An 18,707-nucleotide genomic window follows, 5' to 3' on the forward strand; every position below is an offset into this window, starting at 1 on the left:
AAGGCATTCTTTTATTTCAAAAAGCTCATCAGCTCCGTGTGTCTGTTTCTCCATCAGAGGGCTTGCATCGACTTTGCCATCAGCGCCAAGCCGATGACCCGCTACATGCCCCAGAACAGACAGACCTTCCAGTACAGACTATGGCACTTTGTGGCGTCGCCCTCTTTCGAGTACACGGTGCTCATCATGATCGCTCTGAACACCGTGGTCCTCATGATGAAGGTGAGACGGGATTCATTTAACAGAAGTGGAACAGTAGATACCGTTAAAGCACGTCGTGTTGATCATGTTTGCATGTTGAAGTGCTGCTTATGTCAAACTCGAGCCACACATACTGGCTTGCCTCTCCTTCCTGTTCCTCTCTTCTCACTTTATTAAGCTGCCCAAAAAAACCCCACACACCTTGCATGACGTATTTTTCTTCAACAACGATTCTGTTTTCAAAACGGCCGGTGTGGAGGCTTGTTTTTAATGTTGTCGCATATCGAAATATCGCAATCAACGTGGTACGAAAATGATATCGCACCAACCAGGAGGACTTGCAAGCTTCTATGAAACAGGACTATATGTAGACCTGTATGAGTCTCTCTTTCTAAAACAGTAGGGGGTAGAACAAGAGTAGATTGTCCAGATTTTATTTGGATTCGCATCAAATTGACTCATAGAAATCAGCCACCTAAATACATCAAGATTCGTACATTGAAGAGAATGTTGGGGGGGGGGAAAATCCAGGATAAAGTGGATCCTTTCTATCTATAAAGTAAATGTTGTTGAGGTTGTTAACCTCCTTGGAGGTGGTAGCAATAAATACGTACAAGAAAATATAGACACTGTAATACAATACAATAAACCACTCTAAAACATGACCTGCCAGATAATTCAGTTTGAGTTCAAATGATCTGAGTCAGGATCCAGTTTGAGTTCTGCAGCTCAGGAATTCTACGTGTCGACTTCCTGAAGATTCAAAAGCTAGTGAGGCCCCCCAGGTTACTAAGCAGGTCACTGATTATGTCGGCATTTACAGATGATACAGAAATTTGATAAAACAATCAAAACTTAACAAATTTAATTCCTTAAGGAAATGGCAGTGATGTGATCTTCATGGCTTCTTGTCTAAAACTGTAATTTTATTGTATATCAACATGAGAGGCTTGTGTGGATGTTGTATTTGCAGCGAAGTGATCAGAAATAATTGTTATATTTGTACATTTTTTGACTCGTCCGCTTTTTCCTTCAGTACTACTCAGCCCCGGCAGCCTACGACACCGTCCTGAAACACCTCAACACAGCCTTCACTGTCCTCTTCTCCCTGGAGTGTATACTCAAGATCCTGGCTTTTGGTTTAGTGGTGAGTATTAAACAGAAGAAGAGGGAAATCAAACCTTATTTCAAATCACATTTAGCTCCACTGATTTTCAGGAATTTGTCTGTATTCAGTCAAATGGCTTCTTCTTTTTCTTTTTTTTTTGCTGCAGAACTACTTTCGAGATACTTGGAATATTTTTGATTTCATCACTGTTCTTGGCAGCATCACCGAGATAATTGTGGATTTACAGGTAAGTTCCTGCCAAGACACCATTCATTTTCACAATGTTGTGACCCTAAATGAAAATGACACAAATAGCCAGCTTCAGACGCAGTCATTTTCTCTCTCCAAGTTTCCTGGCGTGTTACGATCCCTGCCTCCAGACACAACTTTAGTCATATTGTGATGAATTTCACCATCTGTGTTTTACATCCTGTCTCTCCCGTCTGTCTGCCGCTCTCGCTCTCCTTCCCTCCATCTTGTGTCACCCTCTCTCCAACCGTCTGTGCGTCTGTCCCAGTCGGTGAACACCATCAACATGAGTTTCCTGAAGCTTTTCCGAGCGGCCAGGTTGATCAAGCTGCTGAGGCAGGGTTACACCATCCGTATACTGCTGTGGACCTTCGTGCAATCTTTCAAGGTCGGACATTTTGACGATCTTCTCGCTCCTCTTTTTCATTCCTCACACAAGGATGATGCCAGTTTTTTTTTCAGGCAATATAACAAATTTGTATTTTTTTCCTCCGTGACAAGTTTGAATAATTTGTCTTTGTTGTCTCTTCTCCAACAGGCTCTTCCTTACGTCTGTCTTCTCATTGCTATGCTTTTCTTCATATATGCCATAATTGGAATGCAGGTACCTTTCAAGATAAAACACAAAGTACATACATATCTCAGTTAGAGTCTCCCTGTACACCCTGGTGAAGAGTATATGGAATTGAATATATTATTGAATGATATTAAATTATGTTGAAATAAAATAAGATGTTATGAATATTATGAATATTGTCATTTTAAACAACACTTAAAAGTATATTACATCTTCAGTATACTTGCAGCCGGACTAGTCAGTGCACTTAGTTAGTCATTAGTTGATGTGAAGTTATCTATTTTTGAACAATTGAGTATATATTATTTGTAATTAAATTGTTGAAAAGCACAATTTAGTTCATATATTGTATTGTTTAACCAATTTAACCAATTTTAACAATAACATTTTAAACACGCACCAAAATAATTTTACTATAGTCAACGTTCGAGAATATATTGTAGAAAATCTACTGCAGACTTTCTGCTTCTGAGCGGAACAAGTTACCAAACTATATTAGATAATCAAATAGTAATCCCTCTTTTAGAAACAGATGCAGAGTTTGCGACTGAATATACTTTTTTTGTCATCCTGTTTTTCATGAATATAATGGATGTTGGTTAAAAAACAGCTGCATTGTTGTTATTTGTATAAGCTTGTTTGGCACACCAATTGCCTACATTTTTTGTATACATGACATGAGATAGATTAAAAAACCATGATCTGCATTGTTTAGTTTAGGATTAGCTGCTTTCTTTTATCTATGTATGTTTCTTATGTTATTTTCTGGATGCATGGACTCCAGGAAGATTACTGATTCCTGCTATCTCAATTTAATCCGATTAGATAAACCAAAGTATTCGTTTTACTGAAGCGACCTGTTTTCTGCAGGTGTTTGGAAACATCAAGCTGAATGATGAGAGCCACATCAATCAACACAACAATTTTAAGACCTTTTTCAGCGCTCTGATGCTGCTCTTCAGGTGGGTTTATCAAAGAACATCGTTCAAGCCTGAGGTCTTTAGTTTTCATTTGAATAAATCTCATTTACAATACGATACGTAACAACATACTCATACTTGTCCCCATAAGGACAGTTTTTGCTTGGACTCAAATGCTGTGCACATATAGCAGCCTCCATATACAAGCAGCATACGCTATAGTAAAACACAACCACCTATACTATATATATTGCACCTATACTTTGTGGATCTTAATTTGACATCAGCTCTGTCTTTATGCTTGTTTTTAACCCACCAGGAGTGCGACAGGGGAGTCCTGGCAGGAGATCATGCTTTCATGTCTGTCAGGTCAAGAGTGTGAACCGGACCCCTCCATCTCGCCCCTCACCACGTCTCCGGACCACTTGGGCGGCTGTGGGACCGACTTCGCTTACTGCTACTTCGTCTCATTCATCTTCTTCAGTTCCTTCCTGGTCAGGACTCGTCCAACTTAACCCTCCGTTGGTGCATTTTGTCAGTATTTCTGCTGCCTTGCAAACTTGTTTTTTTTCCTCATCTTCTCTCTTTTTTGTAGATGCTGAATCTGTTTGTGGCTGTAATCATGGATAACTTTGAGTACCTCACGCGAGACTCCTCCATCCTCGGCCCTCATCATCTGGACGAGTTTGTTCGCATCTGGGGGGAGTACGATCGTCTGGCATGGTGAGATCTTCCTATTGCTGCTGCATTTTTACATTGTTAAAGCCGATCCGATTTACATTCATGTTCTATCTTTATCCAGCAGAGGGCTGTCAAAGAGTGTGAAATGTTCATACGCTTCTTCAGTACACTGAGCTGTCATGTTGAGCAGAGCATCTAGAGTTCACTGTGCTAAAGCCACAGAATAAGAAAATGTTCCAAAAATGTCTGGAAAAGCCAAGTAGACAGTTGTCTTCATCTATATTAGATCTGAATTTTATGCCAATGATCACCAACCTCTCCCCCTTCTTCTTCTGCTTCTCTCTTTCCTTATCTCCCCTAATTTGCCTCTGAAGTGGTCGTATCCACTACACCGCCATGTACGAGATGTTAACGCACATGTCTCCTCCGCTGGGCCTGGGCAAAAAATGTCCTGCAAAGATCGCCTATAAGGTATTGAAAACATTAACGCTTTTTATCAAGTCAAGGGTAATAAAAGAGAATGTTTTAGTTCAATTCAAAGCTTTACAGTTGTTTAAAGCAAAACAAAAAACAAATGAAATGCTAAAAAAAGAAATTTTACCTGTTTGTGTAAAAATCGGCAGATGATGATCACAGAAGGATATTTCATTTTCAAATTATTATGATTATTTATTAAGTTAAAACCTTTTTTTAAGAGACCAAATAACTGGATCGTATTTACTTAATGTGTGATGTATATGTGCATCTCAGAGGTTGGTGCTGATGAACATGCCTGTGGACGAGGACATGAGCGTTCACTTCACCTCCACCCTGATGTCGCTCATCCGCACAGCTCTGGACATCAAAATAGCTCGAGGTCAGCCTCACCAATAAGCATGTAATGACTGTGATATGGCATCAAGGGCTCAAACTAATGATTAATATCATGAATATGATTAATTATTGTAATAATCAATGAATTGATTGGTGTATATAGTGTAAAAAAATGGTTGCTGGATTGTTGTCGACCAATAATCCAAAAACAAATTTCAGTTAGCTGTCAAACAGACAAATAGACAAACAAACAAACAAACAAATGCAGGAAATCCTGACAGTTCAGAGAGGTATTGTGTTTTTTACTTCTATGCCTGAAAAATTGACTCGCATTGTTTTAATAGCTTAAGATAAAATATTGTATTAGCCAAAGCTGCTGAATGTTTAATTTCTGGTTTGTTTCAGGTGGTGAGGACCGCATCGGTCTGGACAGTGAGTTGCAGAAAGAGATCAGTATCATTTGGCCTTATCTGCCCCAGAAGACCTTGGACCTGCTGGTACCTATCAACAAAGGTCTGAGTCTAACTATGAAAGAAATACTTATTGTCATGCTGACAGACAAGCAGTAGCAGCTAATGCAGAGCGTCTGCCCTCACAGATACGGACATGACCGTGGGGAAGATCTACGCCTCCATGATGATAATGGACTACTTCAAACAGAACAAAGCCAAGAAGCTCAGGCAACAACTTGAAGCTCAGGTTAGCTCTGCAATCCTGCACCTACAATACAAAAGAAGAAGGAGTTCCTTACCAATTTCCAAATTTCTTAAGCAGGCATTGTTTCCAAACAGAGCTATGTAAACGCAGGGAGGAAAAAGTCTGTTTCCTGTAAAGTCTTCTAATGCCTTAGAGTTTTAAAATGATTGTTTATAAGCTAAACAATGTAATAATGAAACTGTAATGAAGCCACCCGACCTGTATTTTTAATATGTTGTGTTTCTGTTTCTCTCATCTCAGAAGAGTAGCTTCATGTTCAAGCGTCTCGATGCCTCCACCCTCCCTGAGGACATCCTGTCCAACACCCAGATGCCGCTGATGGCCCACAGCGCGGGCTCGGCCCTGTGAGTCCCTGCGCATGTGCATATTTGTTAAATTTTGCGTCTCTGTTCATGTGTTTGCTTACTTGTTTGTCTCTGTCTCCATCACAGGACCAGAGGAGGCTTTGTGGCGTTGAGCCCCATCTCACCCCAGGAACTGTTTTTGCAGCCTATGAGCTCCGACAATGAAGCTAGTCAACAGCAGAATCCGGTGAGAAAGAGGACCAACATGAGCATGAAGCCATTAATCCCACAGACACGTCTTACAGCAGTGGTTCTTAACCTTTTTATAACTTGTGACCCCTTAAAACAAAGCACGGTCGACTTGTCATACGTAGGTTGTGTACGAGTTGTAACCGGTTAAATGAAACGGCACACCTGAGGGTTAAATTCAAAGAGTAGATCCTGTTAATCATTTAACAACCCCTAAAGAGCAACACACATCCGAGTTGTCTCCAAGTGTCACGTTAATTGATGCCTGTAACATCGGGCGCATCATCCGTACAAAAGAAATCATTAAGTAAAGGGACCAGCTGAGAACTCAAAGTAAGGAAAACTACAGTCTATCAAAAAGATCCCTCTGTCTCCTTTTCAGCCACAAACATGATACACATGTGCTTTGGTCGACACACCGTCAGTATGAAAATGCCTTCAGCGCGACAAAAACATATTTCTGTTCCTATATCAGCCGATCCATCACCGGATGTGTGGATTCAGGCTCAGTGATGAGTGAATCCACTTCAAATATGAAGTGCAGCTTGCACCAGGCGCAGCACACACTCACAACAGACATAATCTCCACTGTAACTTCTACCCTCTGATCAAACATACCATCACGCAAAAGTTCTCCCTTCTCTATAAAAACATTTTATCCTAAAATAATAATTCTGTTCATTAACTTCTCCCATATTTCCTTTCTGTTATCACAACCTCATTCTGGATCTGTAAAGACATGATCAGACAAATTTCATATGTCTTGGAATGAAGAATTGACATTTCTTACAGTCAGTTTTAAAGTGCAATTAGAAGGTAATTTAACAAATGAACCCATAAGGTAAATTAGGTTTGATTTTTTAGGTCGCTGATGTGTGTTGTCCTTTAGGGTTACACTATCATGTAATCGTTTAGGTTTAAAACCACTGTCTTAAGGCATAGATTTACACTCTTAACTCCTCCAAACTTTTTATTTAAAGCAACTTATTGAAGTGTTTAACGTCACAAAAACGGTCTGAACATGTTTTTAATGGATGACGTTGCTATAACTACTCTCCGTGCCTTGCAGAGCACGGCGTCGCTGCTCTCTGTGTCCCTGTCTTTTAGTCCTGTGGAGGTTAGAATAGCAAGGACAGATTGTCAAACTGTCGATGTTCTGCTCTGTCTTTACTGTCTGGTTTTACTGGTCTGCGTGCTCGTAGAATGATATGAAATTACTCTGAAATTAGTGTTTGGTCTTGCAAAGGAATGTGTTCGGCCCGTAGACAGATTGTTGTGTGGCTCTGTTCGTGTAGCTCTTAAGACCTGAACGTGCATGAATGAATGTACCTCGAAGCTGAAATACAACTTCCATTTTTCCCTGTGAACTGTTTGTTTCTTGTCCAATCTTCTCCTCCGCTCTTTGCTCCTCTTCTATCTCCTCCTTGAAGTCAGTTTTCCCTGTTTCTGGTTGTTAATCTGTCCGTTTCTTTTGGCTGGAATGGCTTCTGATTGGATGGCGATGGTGATGGCTTTGATAGATGATCCTCAGTGATGAGTTTGCTCACCTGAACTGGACCTCCGTATGTATATAGAGGCAGTCCTTGGCGGGGACGAGCCTGATTGGTGCTCTGTCTCTCCTTGCCCTCCTCTTGTGTTTCTGTACTCACCTAGGTGGGCGAGTGCAGTTTGGGGATTGAAGCCCCACTGGAGCTTCCACTAGGGAGGGGCCTGTGTGTGCGGGCCTCTTCCATGCCCCGTCTGGCTGTAGAGTTGCAGGTACACACTTCTTCCACGACACGGCCTCTGTGCTGGATCTCCAGGACGTCAGTGGTTGCATGGGCTCTGATGCCAAAGTGCCTTGCTCTCCACGTGCACGAGAAGTAAAAATCAGTCGAGTTTTGGCTTGTGTTTGGCTCCTTTCGGAGTCTGATTGAGGGGTTGTGATCTTTGAATGCCGATGCCTTTCTTACCTTCATCTCTCTATCTACAGAATAGAGGAAACTAAACCTAACAAGTCTATGAGGATGCACTTTTTTATTGCACTGACTAAAGCATGACAACTCTCTGAAATCTTCCACCTGTTTAAATGATCTGATCGTAATCACAGAATGGTTCATGTTTTCTTTGTGTATGTACTTTGTGCCGTTGTTGTTGGTGTGCGTTTTCACACCAAAAGCAGGCGGAGGTTGCCAGCGGCTCCATGAAGCGCTCGGTCTCCACCATCGCGGATCAGCGGGTGAACGGTCTTTGGCAGGAGGAGAAAAGTCCCGAGCGCATTTATCGACCTCGTCACAAAAGCTACAAAGCTGCTGGTTAGTCCTGCTCGCATGTTGTTGTCACACCAGATTGTGTGGATGAAGTGTGAAGCGATTGTCTTTTTCTCTCACCACTTTTTCGCAAACACAGATCACTGGTGTTAAAATACAGGCAATAGATATAGCTTTAGCCACCTCTCTTGAATATCTTCCCTCTAGTTTCTCGGTCTGAGCGCGGGGAGCGTGGCCGGTCCAAGGAGCGCTGTCATCTCCTCTCTCCGGACGCCTCTCGTTGTAACTCAGAGGAGAGAAGCTTGCAGCCCTCTCGATCCTCCAGCACAGAGAGAGCACACCCCCAAGATAAACAGGTAGGTCGGACGAACTCTGTCCAGATGAGCGATTCAGGGACCTTAAAAAGAGAAACGAAACAGCATCACAAATTAACACTTTAAAGTCTGTGACATTAGAGGTAAGTTCAGCTCTATATTTAAATTCAACCATAAAGTTAAAGGTTTAGGTCGGAGAGTAAAGCACTGACAAGGCAGTTCGGCCATTGCTGTTTTTTGTCTCTCAGTAGCCGCGCAACAACGTGGAAGTGTGACGCTAAACTGCTGGAATGTCCCTTTAAATGTTTTGACATTCCTATGTTACCAAACATCATTGTGGGTTCCATTTTTTTCTTGATTCCCGTCTCCAGGGCAACAGCTCCGAGAGTCCGGTGCCTTCCACCTCAGAGTCCAGCACCCCCAGTGCCCGACGACCTTCATCACAGACCCCGACCCGCTCTCGCCCTCACATCTCCTACTCCCCGCTTGTGTGTCGCACACACCCCTCCGTCGGCGAAGATGAGGACGAGCGGGGCAGCCCAGAGACCGTGAGACGGGGCAAGTCCAGCTGGAAAGCCCAGGAGGGGGATGAACGCGAAACAGGCAACGAGGCCCTGCACCCGTCCCCACCTCGACGCTATCCCTCTGAGCCGTTCCTTGCCTCCCAAGAGGACGACCACAGCCCAGACCCCTCCGGTCCCATGGAGACGTTGACCTTTGAGGCGGCTGTGGCCTGCAGCCTGGGACGCGCAAACACCATCAGCTCGGCTCGCCCGCGCTTGCGGACTGGCTGGCAGGTCCCCAACGGACATTTTCGAAAGCGCCTGGCGCAGACAACCTCCGTTGCGGGCTGCGATCCTCTCAGCGACACAGAGGAGGACGACAGGTGCTAGGGACAAGAGGCACAGCATGAGGGGAGGTGTTGGAGGACTCTGTGTGCAGAGTCGAGGTCAATGTGACTCTTTTAGCATCAGTGCTCCGAGGCCACGAGCCCTCCTGATGTTTGGTAAAATGTGAACCCAAATCGAACGAAACAAAAAAGAACAATACTTCCTGAAACTGTAGTTGCCAATTCACACAGAACACTGACAATAACTAAGGTCTATTTCCTGACTTGTACTTGATGATAGAGAGTAATAATAACACATCTCAAATAGACGCGGGATGCAGAAAATAAACGAATGGATCGAAATTATGTCATTTGTGTCAAACAGGTATTTTCATTTCCGAAGATGTTTCTAAATGATTCAGTGTTGCTCTTAGCGGTATTTATCTGTGGGGTGTGTGAATATGTAACTACATTTTCTTAGAAATTAATTGTTTTGTAAATAACATTGTGACCATCAAACCATTGCCATTTTCTCAGACCAGATCAATACAGGAAGCCATCATGAAGAGGCGATCTGATACTTTACCAGACAATGTGGGTACTAATAAGTATCACTCAATAATGCTGGATTTTTTTACAGTATGAATGACGGTGCAGGGGGAAAAACTGCCTGATTTTCCCCGTCATCTTTCTTTTTGGTATTGAACATAATAAGTTGTGAGATATGAATTCAGTAATAGAATAATATAGAAAAAGACGCTTCTTTGTTATTTCACCCTGCGTTATTGTTGAACCTCCAACAAACCTCAGACCTTTAAAACTATCCTTCAAAACTGTTATTTTTTTGCAGTCTACACCCTTTAAATGAGACTTTTCCGACAATCACGTTTAAGTTGAGGATTGTTGGATGGTTCATTTTACAAAGAAATGATACGAAAACATCACAACCTTTCATCTATTCTCACCTTTTTCTTCCTTGTGAATATTGTACGAACTGCTGCAGACGATGACTGTGGAAACTCCTGCAGACGCAAACCATGACACATCTGCTTCACAAATTAACATTACTCTATTACTTACTAATAATGTACAGAGGAATTATGCTGTTTGTAACATTTAGAGAAAAGAAATAATAAAACAGTATCAGCTGACGAGCTTTAAAGGTAAAGGAAACTTTGGAGATGTTCATTTTAAGGTTTGTGTTTTTGTTTTATTTGCCTAAAGAAGGCCGATTCTGTGAAACTCACTTAACCAAAAACATGGAGATTTGTATCATAAGTTCCTGGAATGCAAATACTTTGTGGGTTTTTATGTGTACAATAGCTGTATATACAAATAAAGGTGTCCTCAAGTTGCCACTGTTATTGGATGTCTTTTTATTTCATTTTCTATAGCATCTCGAAAACGTAAAAAATCATTTTGAAACAGAGGGTTTGTGCTCTTATTAAGATTTATTTTCATGATATAGTATTATTGTTAGCTGTTAACACCTTTGTCATGGTGGTTAGTGATTAAGGTATTCTTTCAATGTTACATTCATTGCAATAATAGTGTTGAACAAAATAGATTTATGGTCCTTTCACAGCTTATATGAGAATATAAAAAAGCAAAGGTCTTTTACACCTATGGTTCCTCCACACAGGTGCCTGATTAGACCTGTACAACTGTGTAGGAGTATACAGACTCCAGACTTAACATTTAATTTGTTGCTGTAAGAAAAGCACAGGCGTTACTAATAACATTAACGATGTCTCTGTTCTGTTCAAGCCACGACAGCGTTAAAGCGATCCAGCCAGAGTGATTCTGTGTGGGTGTGCAGGGCTTTCAGTCTAATTTTAAAGACTGTATTGAAAGTCAAGATCATAACATTTACATTGAGATCAATCTTTGGGGCATTGCACTGAAAATACTTTCAGAATAAGATTGTTAAAGGGCCGCCTTCAGCCCACGGCTTCAGTTGAATAGGTCTGTCATACAGCATTACAAATAAATGAAATATATGTTAGTCTGAGTAATAATTCACAAATTGATGAGGCAATAAACAGACAAGCCAACAAGGAAAGAGAAAAGATAAACAATTAGTAAAAATAAAATAAATTAATCGTAATAAATGATATAGTTTATATTGTTAAAATTAATTATGACATAAAACATATAAATACTATAATGTGATAACATAAAAACATTACAAGGTGGAGCACCAGAGAATCACATGAGGCTACATAAACAGTGCAGTCTGAAGGTACACATTCAAAACACAATATTACATCTTTCACAGGTAAAATTGTATTCATAGTGTCAAAAATTAATTAAGAATCTGACCCAAAGCGTACACTGGGCAGCTCCTTCAGCAACAGACTGATACACCCTAAGTGTGTGAAGGAAAGGTATCGCAGGTCCTTCCCTCCTGCTGCTGTCAGACTATACAATCAGCACTGCTCCATATAGACCTCACCCTGTACTCTGCACTGTGCAATAACTCTGTACAAACTCATTTCATCACCCACATTTATTATACATATTTAAAATCTGTATATAGAAATTACTGTCCATTCTTGCACTATATCATGTAAATATGTATATATTTAGATTCTATTTTCTTTCCTTTTTAATTATATTTTCTATTACATATTGTCTATTTTGCTATTGCTCTTGTTCTTGTAATATTCTGCTGCTGCGACAAACAAATTTCCCGTCTGCGGGACATTAGAGATCAGCCGGAATTCTTTGTTTATCAGAATCAGAATCAGAATCAGAAATCCTTTAAACAAAATAGAAGCATGATATTTAAATAAAAATTGCTTTTCGTGTAACAAATTTACAAAATGTGATCTTTCAAATTATTATTTGTTTACAATAATTAATTATGTAAACATTAATCATCATTATTTTTAATTATTTGACTGTATTTATCATTGAAGGGGGTGGGACTCTTGAAGCCACGCATGAGGAATCAACCAATCACCGTGCAGAATCACACCCCTACGTCATATCCAACGGACCGATAACATGTCCTCTGGTTGAAGAAAAAGCTAGCAAAGAAGCAAACTGTTTAATGTTACTCACGAAGTTTAAAGGCGGAGATGTCGCTACGCTTCGACCCGTAGACCGCTCACTGTTACAGCCACAGTTGCTGCCGAAGTTGACATATCGCAGAAATTGTGATTCTTACGAAGGAATGAGCGATAGTTATCAAGGAAGTAGCCCAGCTGGCTAGCGAAAAAGTAGCTAGCTAGGCTGCTAGCTGTCGTTAGCAAGGGAGTTCTTTGTTTTGTTTTTCAGGTGGAGGTCCGTGTAAACATGAAGAGAAACTAGTGTGGACACATGCTTTAACGTTCGTGTAGGAGTTTTATGATCATGCACATGTTATCTTTGGCAGTAAGTAGCTGAACCTGTAAACTAAATGGTTTCTGGGATATTAGAAAAACAAAAGTAACATTAGCCACCGAGAGCAACTTTAGCAACAAAGATCGGATTTTTAGCGTCGGGCAGGATAGGACTGGAGACACGAAGATATGGGCAACTGTCTCAAGTCTCCGACATCAGACGACATCTCTCTGCTTCATGAATCCCAGTCAGACAGGGCGAGTTTCGGTGACGGGACAGATCCAGACCTGGAGCCACCTCCGCCATATCAGGTGAGGGGCTGCTAACACTGAACTTCCAGGGTTATTGATTCAAGACAAAAAGGTTTCTGACACACAAAGAGCAAGTGATCATGACAATAAGATTAGGTGATAATCTAAATGTTGATACACAGGAGGTAGTGTTGATGAAAATAGGCATTTCTGTCGGGTCTTTGAGGATAATCGGTGTCATGTCTGTGGCCTGTATGCTTGTCTGGCTTTAGTCCAGTACAGTCACTAGTTTACCTGTGTAAACAAAAGGATATTGGAGTCATTCCCACTGACAGGCCTGTCCAGACCAGACAGCTGCTTTATTTTTCAGTTTAACCCTACACACAGAGCCCAACCAGCCAGACCACTTTGTCTAGACCAATTGAGCTGACATAAAGGAGGCTAACAGTTGTGTTGTTAAATGTTGGTGTTTCTTTGTTCTTTACCAGGAGCAGGCTCACATGCCCATGTACCATCCCACACCTAGTCAGGCCCGTCTGGCCACTCAGCTGACGGAGGAGGAACAGATCCGCATAGCTCAGCGCATCGGCCTCATCCAGCACCTCCCTAAGGGTGTTTATGATGGAGGGCAAGATGGCTCAGAGAAAAAGATCCGAGAGTGAGCATTTTGCCTTTTTGCATGTGATGTACTGTAAAATAAGAAATGTCTCAGGTCATCAGAGCTGAGCAATATTAACTAATCTAAACCCCAATTTTTTGTTAGTGCTGCACAATTAAATCACAGAAGCTGACATTTTTTTCATTGGATAGATTTCCTGACCTGCAAGTCTTTTTCTACAGGTGTAAGAAAACGTATTTGAGTACAGACCCCAACACATGTCACCTGGTCATGATTTTGTTATTTTTCAGTGAATATAAAAAATGTTATGGGAAAATAATCATTCCCACTAATCATGAGTCATATGGTTATTGACTATAATTTTATATACCTAATTGATAGTATATATAGAATAAGATAATAGATTCCAAATAAAGGTGAATGATATAATTAATTGGGAAACAAGTCATTAGTAAAGGGTTCATATTGCAGGTGACGCTGTAACTGTTTAATTAAAGATGCTAGTTGTATGAAAAGTGGATTTTTGAGTCTCATTCCTAACTCGTTGAATAATGATACTCTGGGAGTGAAGGACGAGTCGGCCGCCATCTCAAACCCCAGGTTTTTGATGAGTTGGGGATGAGACTCAAAAATCAACTTGTCTTAAAAAAGGCACCTTTAAACTGAAGCTGAAAAGATGAGTTGATTGATTGATTTGCCAAATGACCGAAAAGAAAGCAATAGCAATTTTGATCAGCTGTATGTATTAATAGTACTGACATGGCTTAAAAGTCAGTTAGTGAGAAGAAATGCCAAACACCGGATGTGAGAAGTGTGAGAATTCTTTATATTTTTTAGTTGAATAAAATCAATAAAAGAGAACCTGATTTGTTCATAATCAATTAATTGTGAGTTGCAACCCCTAATATCATGTTACTTATTTGAAATTTGGATTTAACGGCAAATATGCAGGGAAAGCTTTAATGATTTCATATATTTAGCAAGTCAAATAAAAAAAACATCTAATAACTGCAGTGCCGCAACCAAGTATTATTTCAACTGTTGATACATCTGTCAGTTACTTTTTAGATTAATCACTGAGCCGATATTGTCAGAGTCTATGATATCAATTCTATTCATATAAAGAAGAGAAAATCAGCAAGTTCCAGTTAATCCTAGTTTCCATTGATAATTGAGTTAAACATTTAAAAGATTATCAAAGTTGTTGCCATTTAAGTTTTTTTTGTCACTCACCTACATTAATTGATGAATCATCCAAGTTCTGTATACCTGCATCCTTAAATATCACTAAAAGATATTAATATAATAACTAGACTGTGATGCTGCTTTTACTTATTAGCTTTACCTGGTTGTCTGTGTTCTATATTCTGTTTCTAGATACATGTCTTTTATGTAATTAACAGAGAGAAGCCAAATGAAGTTTCATTGTACTTCATTATAATGACGATAAATATTAATCTTACTCTTTAGTCTCAAAGGATTTATGTCTTATGACACTAGATCTTTCATCTCCTTTTCAGATGCGTGATCTGTATGCTGGACTTTGTATACGGGGACCCCATCCGGTTCCTGCCGTGTATGCACATCTACCACATGGACTGTATAGACGACTGGCTGATGAGATCCTTCACCTGCCCCTCCTGCATGGAGCCCGTGGATGCTGCCCTGCTCTCCACCTACGAGACCAACTGATCCGTCACCCCTCGCCCCCCGAGCTTAGGTCAAACACGGCCCTTCCAGCCCCAACACTCACACAAACCCAACAACTGCCCTCTTATAGAGTGAGAGGAGCTAAAAAAACATGTGTTCTCTGTTTTCTTGCACTTTGAAAAAAAAATCTTAATCTACTCACCTAATGTTGGCCTTCCATGCCCCTTCTGGTCTAAAAAAGAAGCTGGTCTTAAACATCAGTTATACAGCTCAGTAAGGAACTGCTTCCAGATGACCCTGCGTGATTGTGTTTGTGTGTGTTTGTCATGCTGATGGTGAGCGCTTGGGATGTGTGTGTTTGGGCTGTTCGATGCATTTCCACTTGAGCCGGCCTCAGTGGTATTTCTCCCCAGTTCACCTTCACTCCCACTTTGTCACTAAAATGGATAATTAGGTTGACAGTTTATTGACCATAATGTTACACGGTGTTGCTTGGAAATTTAGTTTTCTGTGGCAACCGTAAGCCGAAACTTCCTCAACGTATTGATCTACCCCGGACATGCCCTCATATAAAAATGGCCATACACTTTGGAGGTATGGGAATACACAGCTGAAGTTTACACTGTTGGTGTTAGATAACAAAGAAGAAATTGCTGTCCAGTTAGTCAAGACTACAGAAAAATCATGCACACGCTTAACAGAAACCACCCAAAGTTTATAAGTACACTGTCTACACCTAAAGGAGATCAAGGCTACATAATAACTGGCCACTCAAAATTTCCGGACTTAAAAGAAAATGCTTTGAGTTGAAGGGAAAATGATGTTGCGTAACATGAATGTTTGCCCGGACGGTGTGTAAAGTAGCTGGCAGCCAATGTAAAGGGCTCATTTGTGCACAGGTGGGTGGATCAGTCAGTCAAAAACTACAAATGCTTGCACACACTTTTCATCTGATCCAGAGATTTGCACTTTACTTATAGGACAGTATCTAAACAATATATTAATATATGTACCTTATAACCTTGCACTATCAATACTTCATTCCTTAATTTCCTGAGATGCAAAAGTTACATAGCTGATAAAAGAGATTTTCAAAGCCGTCAGTAGTCACGTCGAAGTAAGCCTGGATATGTATTTCATGAAATCTGTGATTCAGTAGTGTGATCCTCCGCTTCGTTCTGCTTGATTTTTGTATTCCTGTATGTTTTTATGTGTAAGTGAAGGGACAGAGGCTTGCTCCAGTTTAAAGGAGAAGTTCTACATTTCCGGAAATAAGCTAATCTGTGATTTATAAGATTTCAATCTTGACATCTGATTGATGTCCTTCTAATTCTGTAAAGGACGGAGCAGGAGCTAGCATGCCATCAGCCTAGCGTTGCATTAAGACTGTAAAGAAGGGGAAACGGCTAGCATGGCTGAGAATCTCAAAGGTGTACCTACAAGCACCTCTAAAACAGAGTAATATGTAGTTTTTAGGAGGACCAGAAATGCACAGGTTTTTTGTTTTATCGCATCATTAAAAAGTAAATATTGATTGCACAATGTAATGGTTTAGGAATAATGACATCGCTTAATGAAAATTTCCAGGGAAATGAAGGCTGATTGGCACCATTTCTGTCTATCCAATTATAAACTAAATGACTGGGTAAACTCATTTGTCGTGTGTTGTTGGTAGCTGTTACTCTGAGGAATAAGGAAAGTAATCCAATTGTTTAGCAGCAACAACAACAATAATACCATTTGAAAACCGAAGGAGGAAAAGTCATCTGCTTGCACTCTAAGGAGGGATTAAACAAATGATTTACAGTGAGTTTCTTAACGAACTTGAGAGATGCCGTTGACCTTTTCTAAAATTCGGATGGAGCCATGCTAGCTGTTTGCCCCTGCTTCTAGTCTTTATGCTAAGCCAAGCTAATTGCCTCTGGCGTCTATTATCACATTATAAATGCAGTGAGGAATTGGCACATTTCCTAAAATGTTGATCTGCTCCTTTAATTAAGAAAAAGAGGCTACATTTAGGGAGAACTTGAACTTGTTTTGATTCCACATTAGTGTTAGTCACATCACTCTCTTTAGTATACGTCACTTTTTTGCTTTATTTCACCATAATTGATGTATTTTGTTGCTGAGTTACAGTTATTGATTTGTGGCATTGTCTGGTGTTAGAATGGCTGTATTTTTTCTTTTACTTTTGTTCTATCTCCTTCCTTCACATTTTTGGTACATTAGCGTAAAATCCACTGAATATGTAGGACAGTAAGTATATAACTTTTACACTGGTTGAAGTCGGACTGTGCAAACCTCTGTCCCAAATGAATTTCAGAGTGCAAGAGACTTCCTTTATGGTGTGATAGTAACAACAGAGATATCAACTTCTCCATTCAGCTTTTCCTTTGCTGTTTTTCATCTTAAGTTTATTCTGAAAAATTAATATTTCCCGTAATCTTGTTTGATTTTCTTTCTTTTTGGAAGGCTAAAAAGCCTTCATGTAAAAAAAATAAATAAAATGAACAGGATAAAAAACATTTTTACTGTTGTTGTTGATTAATTCTAACCCATTTTTTAAAAATGTGCTGGCGTCAATCGGACCAAGTGGACTGGATTTCAAGGCCCTATGATTACCAAAATGAGAGATTAAAGAATACACGGTTGCAAAATATTCCCCTGAGCCTTTCATTACTTCAATCCTAAAATCTGGCAGTGGAGTTGAAAACGTGATTACATAATCACGGTGATGTAGCAAGCAAGTCCAAGCCATATTAGTAATGTTTGATGCTTTGTTTCCTCTGCTTGCATCAGCTGTTGGGGGAAACATGTGAGTCAAATTGACTGCCTTATATGCGACACATAAACATCACAGTGGAATTGTAATTAAACATTTGAAGGTAACAGAAGGTAAAACCCCGTGTGTACCTCTCCACACAAGATCCATTCAAACCGAACAGATGTCTATGTGCAGTCTGGTTTTCCAGAAAGTTGGGATGCTGTGGTTCATCAAATCAAATGCAAAACTAGGATGGCACTCAAATTTTGCTGTCACTTATCATTCTCAGGTAAATTCTGATTGCTCAGTGTGATGTATATAGAAAAATGACACCATCTGCACATAGATGAGTTCCGTATAAGCCTTATAATATGTTATTTGTTCAACCGGGCTTAATTTTTCCTGCAAAAGTGAAGGCCACATCACGGCACAAAGGAAGTGAGTCTGCCATTGTGCAAACCAAACAGGAAGAGGCATTGTTCTGCCTGGTTGCACTCCTGAAACACTCGGAAGGGGAAACTTTAAGGAAAATTAGAAAAGAAATTCCTGGATCTATCCTTTTAACCAGATCTGCATCAAAAGTTAATGGGGTCTATTCTGGGCCGAGACCCATCCTCCACCTAAGTTGCAGTGAAATCGATGCAGCAGTTTTTGAGTAGTCCTGCTGAGTAACCAACAAACTAAACAACAAAATGGACATGGGTGAAAGTATTACCACGTTGGTGGAGGCAATGAGTATATGTTTAGAAAAATGTTTATCCGTTTGAACATTGAACATACTGTCTTCATAAGGTCTTTAAGTTAATATGGGTTGAAAAGAATTGCATGCTGTTTTAATTTATCATTCCATAGCATTCCAATTTTTTGGGAATCTGGCTTGTTCATGAATCTTGCATAGAATGACC

The 18,707-nt window shown here is 40.3% G+C and overlaps 2 protein-coding genes and 1 long non-coding RNA gene across 7 annotated transcripts in view; 2 read left to right on the forward strand and 1 right to left on the reverse strand.

Moving 5' to 3' along the window:
- Nucleotides 1–10,555, forward strand: part of cacna1eb (calcium channel, voltage-dependent, R type, alpha 1E subunit b) — a 64,976-nt gene extending 54,421 nt beyond the window's left edge. For 2 of the 5 annotated variants that reach the window (XM_030402446.1, XM_030402449.1), the window contains 18 exons: nucleotides 58–222; nucleotides 1,238–1,348; nucleotides 1,476–1,556; nucleotides 1,827–1,946; nucleotides 2,097–2,162; nucleotides 3,006–3,097; nucleotides 3,375–3,549; nucleotides 3,651–3,778; nucleotides 4,111–4,207; nucleotides 4,487–4,592; nucleotides 4,955–5,062; nucleotides 5,148–5,248; nucleotides 5,507–5,610; nucleotides 5,698–5,797; nucleotides 7,453–7,557; nucleotides 7,958–8,093; nucleotides 8,256–8,404; nucleotides 8,734–9,255. In XM_030402446.1, coding sequence (XP_030258306.1) covers nucleotides 58–222; nucleotides 1,238–1,348; nucleotides 1,476–1,556; nucleotides 1,827–1,946; nucleotides 2,097–2,162; nucleotides 3,006–3,097; nucleotides 3,375–3,549; nucleotides 3,651–3,778; nucleotides 4,111–4,207; nucleotides 4,487–4,592; nucleotides 4,955–5,062; nucleotides 5,148–5,248; nucleotides 5,507–5,610; nucleotides 5,698–5,797; nucleotides 7,453–7,557; nucleotides 7,958–8,093; nucleotides 8,256–8,404; nucleotides 8,734–9,255 — 2,466 coding nt within the window. Of the gene's footprint in view, nucleotides 1–57; nucleotides 223–1,237; nucleotides 1,349–1,475; nucleotides 1,557–1,826; nucleotides 1,947–2,096; nucleotides 2,163–3,005; nucleotides 3,098–3,374; nucleotides 3,550–3,650; nucleotides 3,779–4,110; nucleotides 4,208–4,486; nucleotides 4,593–4,954; nucleotides 5,063–5,147; nucleotides 5,249–5,506; nucleotides 5,611–5,697; nucleotides 5,798–7,452; nucleotides 7,558–7,957; nucleotides 8,094–8,255; nucleotides 8,405–8,733 lie in introns of all 5 variants that reach the window. The other 3 variants (XM_030402444.1, XM_030402445.1, XM_030402447.1) reach the window with 2 other exon arrangements.
- Nucleotides 7,799–8,737, reverse strand: LOC115572414 (uncharacterized). Its single transcript, XR_003982081.1, has 2 exons — nucleotides 8,575–8,737; nucleotides 7,799–8,445 (listed from the first exon to the last, which is right to left on the reverse strand). It is a non-coding gene; the product is annotated as an uncharacterized LOC115572414 (long non-coding RNA).
- A 1,601-nt stretch (nucleotides 10,556–12,156) lies between the features above and the next one.
- LOC115573033 (RING finger protein 11-like) lies at nucleotides 12,157–17,563 on the forward strand. The gene is made up of 3 exons (XM_030403625.1): nucleotides 12,157–12,829; nucleotides 13,258–13,427; nucleotides 14,909–17,563. Exons 1-3 carry the CDS (start codon nucleotides 12,707–12,709, stop codon nucleotides 15,078–15,080), a joined length of 465 nt encoding a protein of 154 aa, XP_030259485.1. The 5' UTR covers nucleotides 12,157–12,706; the 3' UTR covers nucleotides 15,081–17,563.
- The last annotated feature ends 1,144 nt before the right edge of the window (nucleotides 17,564–18,707 follow it).

Source organism: Sparus aurata, chromosome 21 (assembly GCF_900880675.1).
Source record: "Sparus aurata chromosome 21, fSpaAur1.1, whole genome shotgun sequence".
Lineage (NCBI taxonomy): Eukaryota > Metazoa > Chordata > Actinopteri > Spariformes > Sparidae > Sparus > Sparus aurata.